A 14,200-nucleotide genomic window follows, 5' to 3' on the forward strand; every position below is an offset into this window, starting at 1 on the left:
CTTTATAGACTAACGAAACATGTAGATGGGATCATGAGCTTTCATGGGCACAGCCCATTTCTTCAGATGACCGGACTTATGAGTTGGGGATATGAACACATGAAATGAAGGGGAGGGGGAAGAGAAAGAAAAAGGCAGGGGGGTGGGAGACAGAGCATCATTAAGTATCTGGAGAATGGGTACAATCTAAGCAGATAAAAATCAAAGTCAATAGATAGATTTCTAAAACAGGAAGGATACTACTACTCAGAGAGAGCTGTTAGCACCTTCAGTGGTTATTAAGTAGGTAGAGTCCCCAGCAGCCCCTATCACCATTGAGTCCATTAGCATGTGAATTGAATTTGTGATGACCTGGGATTCTAGTGATAGAAATGTAGCCGTGTTAGTCTGGGGTAGCTGAAACAAAAAACAGGACAATGTAGCACTTTAAAGACTAACAAGATGGTTTATTAGATGATGAGCTTTCGTGGGCCAGACCCACTTCCTTTGGGATTCTAGGGCTTCTCTGTGTATTTGGCTTGTAGAGCTGGTTTGTGACAAGACAGCTGCTTGCAGGGCTGTCAGTCTGTGGTTAGGCAAGCTGAAATGCTCACCAACAGGCTTCCATATAGTCCCTTTACGCATATCCAATTTGTGTCCATTGATTGTTTCCTGCAGAGACTGTCCAGTTTGTCCAATATATATAGCAGTGGGGCACTGCTGGCATTTGATGGCATAGATGAAATTACGGATGCCCAGACTCTGCTGGTTTCCATTCACATAGTTTCTTCCTACCGGTGTTACTAAAGTAACATGCTGGCAAAGCCAGGGCATGCTGATTGCACACAGCATTCGCTATAGAGCCCTGCGCTCCCTCTGCAGCCAATCACAGTGCTGCTACCATTCAGTCAGCACCCCTTGCAAATCTAGGTATGCCAGTACAGTTAGCAGAACTGCCCTGTCCCAGGAGACCCCATCTTGGTTATGACAGTCTTGCAAGTCCCTGAGATGGAGGGCCACTCCCGAGGCCCACTTGCTAGCCTATTGTAACAATCCATTAACCCCCAACTAGCCTTGCCCCCCCCCCTTCCCACCTCTGGACTCTTTTTTCTTTCTCTTCCCCATGTCTGGAGAGGTGTTAACAGGATACTTTACTCTGAACAGCTCCCTGAAAGGTGTTAACTGTGCCTGTTAAAGTCTGTTTCACCTTGTACTTAGCCGGGCCCCTTCTACCTTTGCCAGACCTGAAGAAGAGCTCTGTAAGTGCCAAAACTTGTCTTGCTCCCTAGCAGAAGTTGGGCCAACAAAAGGCATGACCTCACCCGCCTTGTCTTGCAAACGTTTTAGCACTTGGGTCCAGATCCTCAAAGGTATTTCTATTGATGTTTAGTGGGCATTAGGGGCCTAAATACTTTTCAGGATCTAGGGCTCTGTGAGTGGTTTGAGCGTGGGGCCATTAAACCTGAATTAAAGCGAACATCTTTGTATGTGCTAGTCTAGCTGCTCTTCACAGCTTTCTGTTCTGGACTGCTGTGCAATAATGTGCCTTGGCAAAACCCAACACAGCTTTTCGCTCATGCACAGTACAATTCAAACAGCCCATGATCAGTAAGGCCCTGATTTTGCAAACTTTTAGGGGCATGCTTCTGTGTAAGCACAGGACTAGTTCCAGCAAATCAGAGGATTTTAGACACCTAAATCCCTTAAGCCCTTTGGCACTACTTATGTACTGCGGTGAAGCAAGTACCTAAGGCCCAAATCCACAAGGTATTTAAGGGCCTGACACTTCATTAGGGGTCTGGGCCTCAGAGTGAGTAGGCCTGGGGCCTGACTAATTATCAGTAGTGACAAACAGGCAGCATTAAAGTGGCACAGCTGCAGGGTTGCACATACTACGTGCCCATCTTTGTTATGATGCGCACAGAAGTGCATGCGATGTGATGCAAGCACCGAAGGGCACTGACGATGATGCAAGATGTTGTGTAGTGCTTTGCTCTGGGCCATACCTTCACAGGCCAGTAGCCTCTCTCCCCCTCTCCCCCTTGCCCCTCAAGGTGCAGGGTTTTACACTTAGAAAATACACATGGCCAGACAGCCACTCTGATCTGAAAGGTTTGAGGGAGGTAAAACAGTGATAGGCAACACCTTGCTGTAATCCTAGAATCCCAGGGCTGCAAGAGACCACCAGAGTCATCGAGTCCAGCCCCCTGCTAAAAGCAGGACCAGGGCTTTGTCAAATTGGGACTTAAACAATGGCGAGGGCAGCTGGGGCCCAAGGGCAGCTGTTAACAGACAGCAGGGTAAAGGACAGACCTGTGTATTCTTTACTCTCTGTTCCCTGAAGCCATTATCCCATTTTCTGTCATTTCCTCTGCTTTGTTGGAGGCCAGGTGTGAAGCAGGAAGTGACAGGTCCATGCGGCCCCTTTGTGCTGTTGTCTGCCAGGGCCCCTCAGTGAAACTGAAACTCAAGGGCTGCCTACATTTGGAACTCCCTCCCCCATGCAAGTGACACCAACCAAAGTGCCAGTGTGGACAATGCTACATGGGCAGGAGAATTTCTCCTGTCACCCTAGCTACTCCCTCTCATGGGGCTGATGTGGTTAAGCCAATGGGAGAGCTCTTTCCTGGTCTAGAGGGGTTACTTTAGGCTATGCCTGCACTGACACTTCACGGCGCTGTAACTTTTTAGCTCAGGGGTGTGGAAATCCACCCCCCTTGAGCACAGCAAGATGCAGCGCTGTAAAGCACCAGTGTGAACTAGGCTACAGCGCTGGGAGCCAGACTCACAGCACTTTTAGCTACACTCCTCATGGAGGTGGTGTAAAGGTGCGCTTTCAACTTCTAAGTGTAGCCAAAGCCTTAGAGAGCTTACAGCTGCACCCCTGCTGCGCCTCTGCCTAAACTCTCTAATGCTGCCGTAGCCTCACTGGGGAAACTCTCATTTTATTTAAATCCAGCCTGCCTCTCTCCACACCCAACAGGTGCCCACACCAAGGCCCTATCCATATTAGACAGCAAAGAATTGCAACAAACCATTGCAAGACACTCAGAACATGTAACACTTCACTTCCACCAAGCCCCGGGGGTTTATTATTGTAGAGAGGCCTCAGGGTGCTAGGTGCTGTACATACAAGGAGTTCCTGCCCCAAAGAGCTTACTGTGGAAATAGACAAAGGAAATGTTCTCATCTCCCTTGATAGATAAGAAAGGGGGCACTGAGAGATTAAGACCCAGCTCTTCAAATGCATTCAGGACGAATTTCCGTGGAAGTTAGGAGCTGATTTGCTCTTGGGCACAGTGAGGTGTCTGTGATGGAGCAGAAATGGAACGCAGAGCTCCTGACTCCTAGCCCAGGATGTGGACACACATGGGCACCCACCAGAGGATTCTATCGTTGGTCCATTCTGTCCAGTGTTTTGGGTGGCTGCTGTTCTGAGACCTGCCTATCCCCCTGGCTGGATTTATGTCTATTTCCCACACGCGCTCCTGGGAGATCAATTATTGTTTCCGTCCTTTTGTTTCCCAGTAAGGCTGATGCCACAGGGGCCAAACCTCCCTGGACGCCTAGTCTCTGTCGCCGTTTCAGATACTGTATCAATTCGCTCTGCAGCCTTTGGCTTGACCACCCTCTGTTTGGAAAGGGGCATTAGTGAGGTGGGATGGGCAAGAAAGAAGGGCCCCCCTGCTTTCGCACTGACCCTGTCAGTGGGCTGCCCTGCTTGGGGTGAGGAGGTTTTCCCCGCTGGTGTGGCTGCCTGAACATAAAACCAGCCTCTCCCAGCACAGCAAGGGAGTAGCACTTTAAAGACTAACAAGATGGTTTATTAGGCGATGAGCTTTCGTGGGCCAGACCCACTAGGGGTCAGCCGGCCTTTTGGTCCCCAGCCCCTGTGCACCTACTGCAGGTGGCTGAGCAGTGGGTGGAGACGCCAAACTGAGCGGCCGCTGGGTGTGTCCAACCCTCTCTCCCCAGTGGGCTGGGGCGTGGGGCAGGCCGGTTTAAACCCCTCCCCTCCCATAAATAGTTCGGGAGGGGGGCGTGGGGGGGAGGCCCCTGGAGTCTGTGTCGGGGGAGCATGGAGCCTGGCTCGGTGGTCGCTGCCGGAGGGGGCGCGCCCGGCAGGGGGCCCTGCGCCCGGGTCCTGTGCAGGTAGGGGCGGCTGCAGCTCGGCTGGGCGTCTTCCTGCGCCGGCTCGGGGTGGGGGGGGCCCGGCGCTGCCCCAGACAAGAGCCAGGGTTGCACACTGCTGCAGCGGCTGCTCCCGGGGGGGGCCGGCAGTGCCCCCAGGCAACCCCTCGTGGGGGTGGAAGGGGCCCGTGGCAGAGCCCCCCCCCCTCCCCCGTGGTCTGGCTGGGGCGGGCGCTTTGCAGCCTGGAGTGGCCGAGGCTAGAACTAGCAGCCCCTGCGGAAGCTGCTGCCGCCTTTCCTGCCCCGGGGGACTTCCCCGGGCAGGGCGACTCCTCGGGCCGGGGCCCGGCTCGTGTCCTGAGCCTGTTGCAGGGCCCCGCTGCTGGCCCCACGTTCTCCTCCGGAGCCGGCGGCTTGCCTGGCCCTGCACCTGGGGGCGCTCCGTGCTGAGCCCTGGGGGGAGGGGGGTGGCTCAAGGAGCTGGCCCCAAGGCTCCATGCTGAGCCCTTGGGGGGGGGAGGGGTGGCTCAAGGAGCTGGCCCCAGGGCTCCGTGCTGAGCTCTGGGGGGGGGGGAGGGGTGGCTCAAGGAGCTGGCCCCAAGGCTCCATGCTGAGCCCTGGGGGGGAGGGGTGGCTCAAGGAGCTGGCCCCAAGGCTCTATGCTGAGCCCTTGAGGGAGGGGGGTGGCTCAAGGAGCTGGCCCCAAGGCTCTATGCTGAGCCCTTGGGGGAGGGGGGTGGCTCAAGGAGCTGGCCCCAAGGCTCTATGCTGAGCCCTTGGGGGAGGGGGGTGGCTCAAGGAGCTGGCCCCAAGGCTCCATGCTGAGCCCTTGGGGGAGGGGGGTGGCTCAGGAATTCCCAGCGCAGCTCTCCTGATGCTCAGCGCTCTAGTTGGAGCAAGCCTGGGCCTCAGGATAATACTCCTGTGGGTCTTCCCTCCTGCCTTCCCCAGCGGGGCCATGCTCCTGCTCCCTGCATCAGACCTGCTAGTAGCTAGGCCCTGTGCAGTGGCCCCTCTGCCACACCTGTCCCCTGCTTTTCCTCTGGGGCTCTCTGCCCTTCCTCTGCGGGTGGGGGTGGAGTCTCTTGCTGGGCTGCAGGAGGGGCTGCAGGCTGGGGAATGCCCCTGCCTGCTGCTCCTTCCTGTAACTGCACAGCCCAGCCGGGGTGCTTCATTCCTGCTCCTTCCCGGTTACGCGACAGGCTTTGTGCCCTGCCTGTGCGAGGGGTTCGACCCCGGGGTCTCCAGCACCACTGAGCTGAGCCGCTGGCCTTCACCTCGCAGCCTTCTGCATGGCAGCGGTGCGGTTTCTGCTTCCTGACCTCTGCCGGGCCCAGATCCGGGGGCTTCTCCTCGGTGCCCCTGGACTGCACAGCAGGCCCTGAGGCTGGGGCGTTCACAGGAGCCCAGGGGAGCTCCCCCATGGCGGGAGAAACCTGGTGTCTGATGCCATCACTTGAGTGTCTGGGCGTCTCACAAGGCTGAAATAAAGGCCGTCTCGTTCTCCGAGAGCTGGCCCAAACATACTGCTTCCTGCAGGGAACACCTCAGGTCTAGGCAGACAGAAGCAGCAGGCAGGAGGCGTGGCCGGCCTTGTAGTGGGGGTAGGTTTTGCTAGCTACAGAGTGAATCTTGTGAACAATATGGTTCCTGCTGAGCCACGGTTTCTCACACACACACCCAAGTAGGAAACTCTAGTTTCTGCAGCCTCCCTGGTTAGTCGGTGTGGGATGGACGGTGACTTTCTGGACTGACTGCTCTGCCCTGCCCGGTGGCTCTGACACATTCAAGCCTATGGGGGTTGGGCACCCACATCAGGTTTGAGAGCAGGGAAGCTGTGGCTTGCGGGGGAAGGTGCTGAGCTCCTCTGGGAAGTGAGGACGTGTGAGGAGGAGCAGGGCGGGCTAGTGGGAGCTGAGTCCAGTGAGATGTTTGTGTGGTGGTGCGGCCAGCGGGTCAATTTGGCTTCTGTTCTCCTTGTAGAAACTTTGCCCGTGGAGCCTGCAGATGGGGTCAGAATTGCCGTTTCGCCCACGACCGGAAGTCCGCCCAGATCTGCAGGTATTTCCAGAATGGGTTCTGTGGCTACGGAGACCGCTGCAGGTAAGGCCATTGCCTGTGATGTCACAGATCTAGGTTAGAGACCAAGTTGATGGGCTCTTAAAAGTCCCCTAGACTGAAACCTGCTCCTTTAACTCAGGGTCTAGGGCAGTGGTTCATAATTCTCTTTTTCTCAATAAGACACCAGAGGACTCCTGAAGTATCCTGCACTGCTTGCTCCCAAATGCCCCGGGACTACGTCAATGCCCCCGCCAGTGTCCCCTCTTCTGCTGTGTGAGGATGCCAAAATAGCCTCCTCTGTGGTTCCAGCCCTGCCCATAATCCATGGTGGATTGCTATGCTCGGGGACCCACTTTGGGAACCAATGTTTAATGCAATGGGGAGGACTCTCTCTAGAGCAGTTGTCCCCAAACTTTAGGGGCTGCCGGGCGTCCGGGGGCGGGGCCGCGCAGGCGTTGGGCGTTTGGGGGGCACATAAATGCCTGGTGGGCGCCATGACGCCCGCGGGCACCGCGTTGGGGACCACTGCTCTAGAGCCTAGCCTAAAATGGAAACCATAGTTCCCCAGCAGGGTGGAGGTGGAGGGGGAAATCCCCTGAGACCTCTTTAGGCTTCCCCAGGGAGCTGAATGGGCAGAGGAATACGGGATCATACCTGTTGGCATAGACATGGTCATGGTCGTGGCCAAGAGCGGCATGCTGGTGTAGTGAGCCGGAGACACTAGCTTGTTTGACCACTGGAAATCCTAGGTTGAGTCACTTCAGAGCTATCCCAGCATGGGCAGGGGTGCAGGAGTCATGCCGATAATACCCCCCCAAATGAGAGCTAATGTGGCTCAAGGAGGTGATGTGCCTACACCCACGACAAAACTCCTTCTGTTGGCAAGTGCGGCGTCTACACCAGGGCTGTGGCAGGAGAGGCAGCTGGCAACTTCCAAAGCAGTGGAGGGCCTTGAGACCTCACTGCCACAAACTTGAATGGAAGAGGCTTGTAAATTCTATAGGCTGCTCTGAATCTCCCTATAATGGCTACAGTTGAGAAGATGAGCAATCCAGCGACCTAACCAATAGGAATGGAGCTCACCCCTGGGCCTTTCTATGCAGCCTGGAACCTTTGACTCTTCCAGCTACCAGCACATCCAAGAATCTCCGGCCCCTGCTTGGAGCAGGTGCGGCTCACAGCCAGCCTTGTCCCTGAGCCGCCGGGGTTCGGAGCCATCTGTCCGGCCAGAAGCAGCAGCTGGGAGCCGGGGAGGTGCCAGGCGTGGCTCGGAGCCTTCTGTCCCCAGCATGAGGCAGCTGCAACTGAATTTCAGGCAGCTGAGCACAGAGTTCGAGGAGGAAGAGGAAGATAAAGGGACTGTTCCTGTCCTCACGAATCCCCCGAACAGGGCTTTGAGCAGAGAGCTTGTCCCCAGGCAGGCCCAGCCTGGATCGGGTAAGTGCTGCTGGTATGTTACCTTTGACAGGAGTGTGGGTAGAACTAGCCAGGTGGGCATGATGTACAGACCTGGTCCTGGCATGGGCTGCGGGAGTTTCTGGTCAATGCCCCTTGCGTACTTGCTCAGGCAGCTCTTGGTGGGTCCCCCAGGAGAGGTGATATACAGATTAGGGCCCAGCCCCACGGCTGTGATGCTTTCGAAGGTCCTCTGCCCTGTATATTTGGGGGGAGGAGGCGCATGGGTGCCCAGGGAATGCATCTCACCCAAACTGTTGTGTTGCTGGTCAGGTTCCCGACCACAGGATCTGGGATTGCAAAGAACGTCCCTGGAACCCAAGGAAGCATCTAACAAGGCGATTGCCCCAGCACCTCAAGCCCTGGAGGTGGGTGGGCCCGTATCCTGAATGGGATGTTTTTACAGTGTCTGAGCTTACCTGACCCCCAGCGCCATGGGGGCTGGGTGAGCCCCCTCCATCCTTAATGCATTTATCCTATGGGCCCCTGTGTTCCCACTGTGCGCCTAGAGAACTGAGACAGAGGCTAAGTGCCTTGCCCCAAGGTCTCCCAGGGATCTGGGGTAAGGATGTTAAGGACTAGTCAACTATCTGACAAGCAAATGCTTGAGTCACTAGTTGATTCCCACTCCTCCTCCTCCTCCCCTCTTCCCCCCCCCCCCCCCCCGCTGCCTGTATCAGAGGCAGCAAAGGGGGGCGGGGAGGGAGTACTTCAAAGCGGCAGTGCCCCACATCTGATCCCAAGCTCAGCTGTGTGGCGCTGCCCCTTCGAAACGCCGCCATGTGGGAAATCCCGCACAGAGCCCGGGATCAGCTGGGGAGTCCATGCGGGCCCTGCTTGCTTTGAAACGCACAGGAACCCCCTGGGGACTCTTGCACTTTTCAGAGCTGGCACTCCAGCGTGCAGCCCAGAGTCAGCAGGACTTCCTGGCGGCCTGGGGCTGCACGCTGAGTTCCGCATTCCTCCTTTGCCATGTACAAGAGGCCCCTCCATTTCAGAGGGCCTATCAACTAACGATTCATTTACTAGTCGAGTAGTTAACATCCCTAGGCTGGGGCAGAGCATTGGTCTAATAGAGAGATCTAATAGGCTAGTGCCCTAGGACCACCTTCTGCTGAGTCCTCCCCCTGGACACCTCTAAGGCTGAGAGCAATTCTTCCTGGGGAAGCCAGCGTGATCTTCCCACTCACCTGTCAATGGGCCTCTTTGCTGCCCGGCAGGAGGGGTCCTCTTTCCCCAAGGGCTGCCGGTGGCTGGTTCTTCCGTTGCCCCCTCCAAAGCAGGGGGATGCTCAGCCAGCGTCGAGCACAGGGTTTTTACTGAGGAGCCCGGCATGGGAAGATGAGGCAGCAGAGCTCTATGGAAGGAACGGGGGCAGGGGCGTGTCTGAGTGCTAGCCAGCTGTATTGCTCTGTGCAGGCTTCTGGCGGGCTGGGAGCAGCTGCTGCTTCGGGGGCGGAGCTGAGAAGCGAGGACGTGGTGTGCGGCATCTGCATGGACAAGGTCTATGAAAAGTCCTTGCCCGAGGAGCGCATGTTTGGCATCCTGCCCAACTGCTGCCATGCCTACTGCATTGGCTGCATCCGCAAGTGGCGGAAGACCCGGGAGTTCCAGAACACGGTGATCAAGTGCGTACGGTCAGGAGCCAGGGCTGGTAGCTTGGGCCCCGCTGCCTAGCCCCCGGCCAGGGAGAAGGAACTGCAGAGCCACCTCGACAGTGTTAAATAGGCTCCAGCAGCCCCGCCCCGCCCCAATATTCAGGTCCAGGGTAGCACAAGGGGAGCAGCCTGGGCTCCTGCCAGGATGTAGGGTTGGGGAGTCTTGTCCCCGACTATGCTAGGTGGGCAGATAGGACCAAGCCTGCAGCACCAGGTGACCTGTTTCCCTTGCAAGTGGGGCTTGGCAGCTGCACAGATGGGGAGAGGATCTTTCAGGGCAGGTCATGTGGCAGGAGACCCTAGTGACGACCCTTCTTTAGAGCTGCGGCTGGTGGAAGTCCCTTTATCTCGGCCCCTCCCCGTTGCAGTGTCTGTTCGGAAGGCACGCAGGGCAATGCACAGACCAGTGCCGGGGGTGTAGAAGGAAGTGGCAGCGTTATCTACTGGGGCCTGACCCTCTCCTTCCTGCCTGTTGGCTGAAAGTGACCCCCACGCATGGTGTGTCTGCCCACAGGGCCTGCCCTGAGTGCCGGGTCACATCCAGCTACTTCATCCCCCACAAATTCTGGGTCTCTGATGCGGACGAAAAGGAGAAGCTGATCGAAACCTTCAAGGCGCGGACTGGGTAGGTGGCTGGCTCCTCTGCTTGCTGGGTGGGAGCTTGCCCTGCACTCTGCAAAGCACTTCCCTACTGAGAGGGCTTTTGCTAGAAGGGTGAGGGGGTGCCTTGCTGGCATGTCACTGCAGGAAGAAGTAACCCCCTGCATTTCCATCAGAGTTGAGTCCAGTTCCTCTCGCCCTCTCAGGAAAATCAGATGCAAGTTCTTTGCAAGTGGCCGTGGCCGCTGTCCCTTTAAATCTGAGTGCATTTATCTCCATGAGCGGCCAGCCGGCAGGCAGCCCCCTCGACAGAGAGCTCCACGCAGGAGAAGCCCGGTGGTAAGCAAAGCAGCTGGAATCTCTCTCCAGTTGAATACCCCATCAGTAGCTTTGGCACTAGTCAGCATGCGGGAGACGGACAGAATCCCACCGGCCTGGCCGTGCATTCTAGTTTGCTTTTAAAAACACCCAACAATCAGCGCTACCAAGAACCCCAGGGTCTGTTCTGGGGCCCTGATTCAGCAAGATACCGAGGCACGTAGCCATCTTCCAGCACCTGACTGCTTCCGCCTCCATCAGTGGGACTCCCACCTTCTCAGACTGAAGCATGTGCCTCAGTACTCGGCTGGATCGGGCCCTAGATCAGGGATGATGTCACAGATCCTGCTGTGACTCAGTGGAGGCCAGTCCTCCGCTCTAAGCAACTTGCTGCGTGTCCCTGAGGAATCTGCAGCCTCTTTCCAGGGGAGGGGGCGTTGATAGGAGTGCTCAGATCTTGCTCCTTACGAGTAGTTCTCCCTGTTAGTGCCATTCGGGACTCCCTCCGTCCGGGCTGGTGAACAGGCCCTCCCACCGTTGCAGCTGCGCCGTGCAGGGGGCGTCGGTTCTCATCTTCCCCGGCAGACTCCTCGAATGTGTCGTCCCCTGGCAGGCATTCAACCCTTCTCCCTCCGAGAGCTCCGAGGAGGACGATGAGTCGTGCTTGTTCCAGTGGGCTCTCACCTTCGCTCTGCTGCGGGGGGAAGTCGACTATCCCGACTACTGCCATGACTACTTCCTGTGGGATTCCAGTGACTCGGACTAGAAATGTGGCCGGTCTGGGCTCGCTGGCTTGGGCCTGGCTCGGCGGCATCGGACTGGCTCCCTGGCTTGTGACCCTATATCTGGGAGTGGGGGTGGGGAAAGACAAGTGACTCTTTTAATCTGTTTAGTTGTGCCTGGCAGGACTCCTAGTGACCCGAAACCGCTCTGCTCAGGCTGGGGGAGCGCGGTGCCGGCGGTGAAATGCTCCCCTCCCCCCCCCGGGAGGGGGGATGCTGTTACTGCCGTCAAGCCGCTCCTTCGTCCATCCTAGGGCTGATGGGACTGACAGCTGCCACTTCGCACACCACCTTTCCACTTCCCTTCCGAAACAGCACCTCTCCCCCCTCCACGGGTTCCTCACCAGCCTGGGGCCTACTGGCACCCTCAGTCCTTCCAGCAGGCTGAGCGCCGGGTTTCGTGGCAGTCCTGCAGAGCGCACCACTGCACGTGCGGCTTGCTGCTCGGTGGTGGAGTGGGTTGGGCAGTGCTGTTGGCCCCGGCAGCAGGCAGTGCGTGCAGTGGGGCGGGTTGCTCTCGTCTTGATGGCAGTGCAGCGAGTTGTCCATAGCAGTCTCAGCCGGGGAGCAGTCTGGGATCCATGGGTGGGGATTTTCAGCTTTTTTATTGATACAGGCGTCTGTCTTGGCGGCTTCGCAATCTGAGCAGGGAGCCCAGCTCGGTGAGCTGGAAGGCTTCCTGACTGGTCCTGAAGCTGCCTGTGCACACACTTAGCAAACTTTTTAATTGTCAGAAGAGAGCTGGAGACCATGAAATAAAAATCAGCTTTAAAAACGAGTAGGCAGAGTCTCTTCTTCCCCTGGGGTTTTAGAAATTGACAATTCTGGCTCTTAGTTTCCTCCTCTGTCTATCAAACCAGGCTGTTGCTAGCACCGGTGGCAAGTAGTGGGTTAGGGTTAGTAGCCCCGTCTACACTAGAGCCTAGCACGTGGGCGGTGTTGGGGTTGATGTCAAAAGGGGTGGCACACAGCAGATCATCTATTCCTTCTGTTTTACCCTCCTTCCAAAGTAATACGCATCGGAAAACATAATCCTCACTCTACCTCAACCACGGTGTGGTCTAAATTAGCTGTTTCTGCTCAAGAATGATCATGGAGAACTGTCCACAGCAACTCCAGAAGCATCCCCTCAATGTGCAGCAGCAGTCAAAAATGTGAAGAGAATATTGAGTCAATTCCCAAAGGGACAGTTTCTTATATAGTGTATAGCGTCTCCATAAATCTATGGTACGGCCATATCTTGAGTAATGTGTGCAGATGTGATCACCTCCTCTCTGAAGGGATATATTGAGGTGGGGGGTGGGACAGGAAAGGGAAACGCACAGGATTAGGGTATGGACTAGTGTCCGTAGGAGGAGAGATTAAGAAGATGGGGGCTTTTCAGCTTTGACAAGAGATGCCCAAAGAGGATATAACAGATCTATAAATCATGATTGGTGCTTTTACTCATAAAAAAGAACTAGGGGCTTCCTACACGTAATTGGCAGCTGGGTTAAAATAAACCAAAGGCGCAATATACAGTTAACCTGTGGAACTCTTGGCCAGAGGATGTGGTGAAGACCAAGACTCACCAGAGTTCAAAAAAACTAGATGAATTCCCTGAGGACAGACCTATCGATGGCTATTAGATTGGGCAGGGATGGTGGCCCCTAGCCTCTGCAGCAGCAGGGAGGGGATCGCCTGTTCTATTCATTTCCTGTGGGGCAGCTGCTGTTGGAAGGCAGGACACTGGGCTAGGAAGTGGGAAGTGCAGTCGCCTTGTGTTGCATGTGATTTCTACTGCTGTAGTAACCCCGGGTGCTTTAGTTTCCTTGGGACACTGCACCACTACCTAATGGTGGGAAGGCTGGGTGTGAGCGTCCTGCACGTACACAAGGGCCTGTAACCTGAGCTCTGGAGGAGCCTGAAGCAGGACAAAGGCAGGAGGAGGGGCCTGGCTGTGGGAGCTGGGAATGGGACAGAGCGGGAGGGCTAAGATCGCTAACAACTGCTTCTGCTTACTTGATGTGTCCCTGTCAGCTACTGAACCTGCTCTACCGGCTGACTGAGAGTCAATCAAACTGACGCTGGATGGGGATGCAGGACCCCGTGACTCCCCCGCTCCCCTTGGTGGCCTTCGATCCAATCCAGAATGGCCATTCTTCTGTCGGCCAGCACTGGGCTTAGAAGCCTGCTTCCCTGGCTGAGGAGACACGGGCTAGCTCTGCTTGAGTTCATGGGCCAAACGGGGAGGGACAGGGGGGTCGGGGTAGCTCCCTAGGCTGCCCTAGCTGCCTATAGTCAGGTGGCTAACCCAAGCTACCCGCCTCGTTACGCTGCTAGTTTTAAAACGCTCCCTTGAGCAGAGCTAGCGCCGTTCTTCCCGAGCAGGCCCGCAAACCCTCTCCCCTGAGACCAGTGTGGGTCAAGATGTCTCCCTCCCCCCACTCCCCATATGTATGTAAAGAGCCCAGCCTGGCCTGCGTTTCTGATGGTACGTGGAAGGCTGGTGTCTTGCTGGGGACAGTTACTAGCATCCAGGACCGGCTGTCTCCTGCTGTGAGAAAAATGTTATAAAAACGCTGTGCATCAGGCAATTCAGGAGGCGCATGACTGAGTCTTGTCTCTGCAGTCCATTCACTGCCTGAGGGGGCTGCATCCCAGGCTTCAGGAAAGTGAGAAGTGGTCCAATTTGCCCTGGTCTTCGCTGGAGCCGTTCCCCGTAGCCACAAGCTGGTAGCTGTGGGGCACCGAGTCCCAGGGGCAGAGCCTCTGTGAAGGCATAGGGGTGGCAAATAGCAAGCGGCTCCCAGCCTTCCGGGAGGGGAGCCTAGGCAGCACGGTGGGGACACGCTGCCGGGGCAGGCCGAGGTGCCTCCTTTCTGGCAGCCTGCTCCTTTGCTCAGTCCCTTTCACGCGGCTGTGTGGGCCACGACTATTGCACGGAAGGGCGTTCCCCCAGGGACTGTACAGGCCCACTGTGGGCACAGCCTGTGAGTCCGCGGCACTGAGTGCGCTGGATTCTTGCGTGGGAGGGGGCAAAGCGGGGAGCAGTGGTAAGGTAGCTCCCATCCCCTGAAAACAGGGCATGTCACTAAAGTGCTCCACGGTCCTGTTTTTTGTTTTAACTGCAGGGGGAGCAGCTCATGACTAAGGAATGTGCATACTTCAACTGCAGCCAGCTTAGCAATGCACAGGGGCCCCATTCTTCCTCCAGGGTGTGGGCCGGGGTCCACT

General features: G+C 56.5%; 1 protein-coding gene across 3 annotated transcripts; it reads left to right on the forward strand.

Moving 5' to 3' along the window:
* The first annotated feature begins 3,972 nt into the window (after nt 1-3,972).
* Nucleotides 3,973-11,840, forward strand: LOC102446810 (uncharacterized). Of its 3 annotated transcripts, none has more exons than XM_075910060.1 (8): nt 3,973-4,131; nt 6,094-6,213; nt 7,298-7,608; nt 7,900-7,994; nt 9,046-9,254; nt 9,799-9,909; nt 10,091-10,223; nt 10,816-11,840. In XM_075910060.1, exons 1-8 carry the CDS (start codon nt 4,058-4,060, stop codon nt 10,966-10,968), a joined length of 1,206 nt encoding a protein of 401 aa, XP_075766175.1. In that variant the 5' UTR covers nt 3,973-4,057; the 3' UTR covers nt 10,969-11,840. The 3 variants fall into 3 exon arrangements, with proteins under 3 accessions (XP_075766175.1, XP_075766176.1, XP_075766177.1); XM_075910061.1 differs by having other exon boundaries at nt 3,989-4,131; nt 7,275-7,608; XM_075910062.1 differs by lacking the exon at nt 3,973-4,131 and adding an exon at nt 5,425-5,714 and having other exon boundaries at nt 7,275-7,608.
* The last annotated feature ends 2,360 nt before the right edge of the window (nt 11,841-14,200 follow it).

Source organism: Pelodiscus sinensis, chromosome 27 (assembly GCF_049634645.1).
Source record: "Pelodiscus sinensis isolate JC-2024 chromosome 27, ASM4963464v1, whole genome shotgun sequence".
NCBI classification, from domain to species: domain Eukaryota; kingdom Metazoa; phylum Chordata; order Testudines; family Trionychidae; genus Pelodiscus; species Pelodiscus sinensis.

What these genes read in the sequence shown, in the direction of transcription:
- LOC102446810 (XM_075910060.1), top strand. Translation starts at nt 4,058, where the DNA reads ATGGAGCCTGGCTCGGTGGTCGCTGCCGGAGGGGGCGCGCCCGGCAGG. An exon ending in TTCCAGAACACGGTGATCAA is followed by an intron (nt 9,255 to 9,798) that starts GTGCGTACGGTC and finishes GTCTGCCCACAG; the next exon opens with GGCCTGCCCTGAGTGCCGGG. An exon ending in CACGCAGGAGAAGCCCGGTG is followed by an intron (nt 10,224 to 10,815) that starts GTAAGCAAAGCA and finishes GTCCCCTGGCAG; the next exon opens with GCATTCAACCCTTCTCCCTC.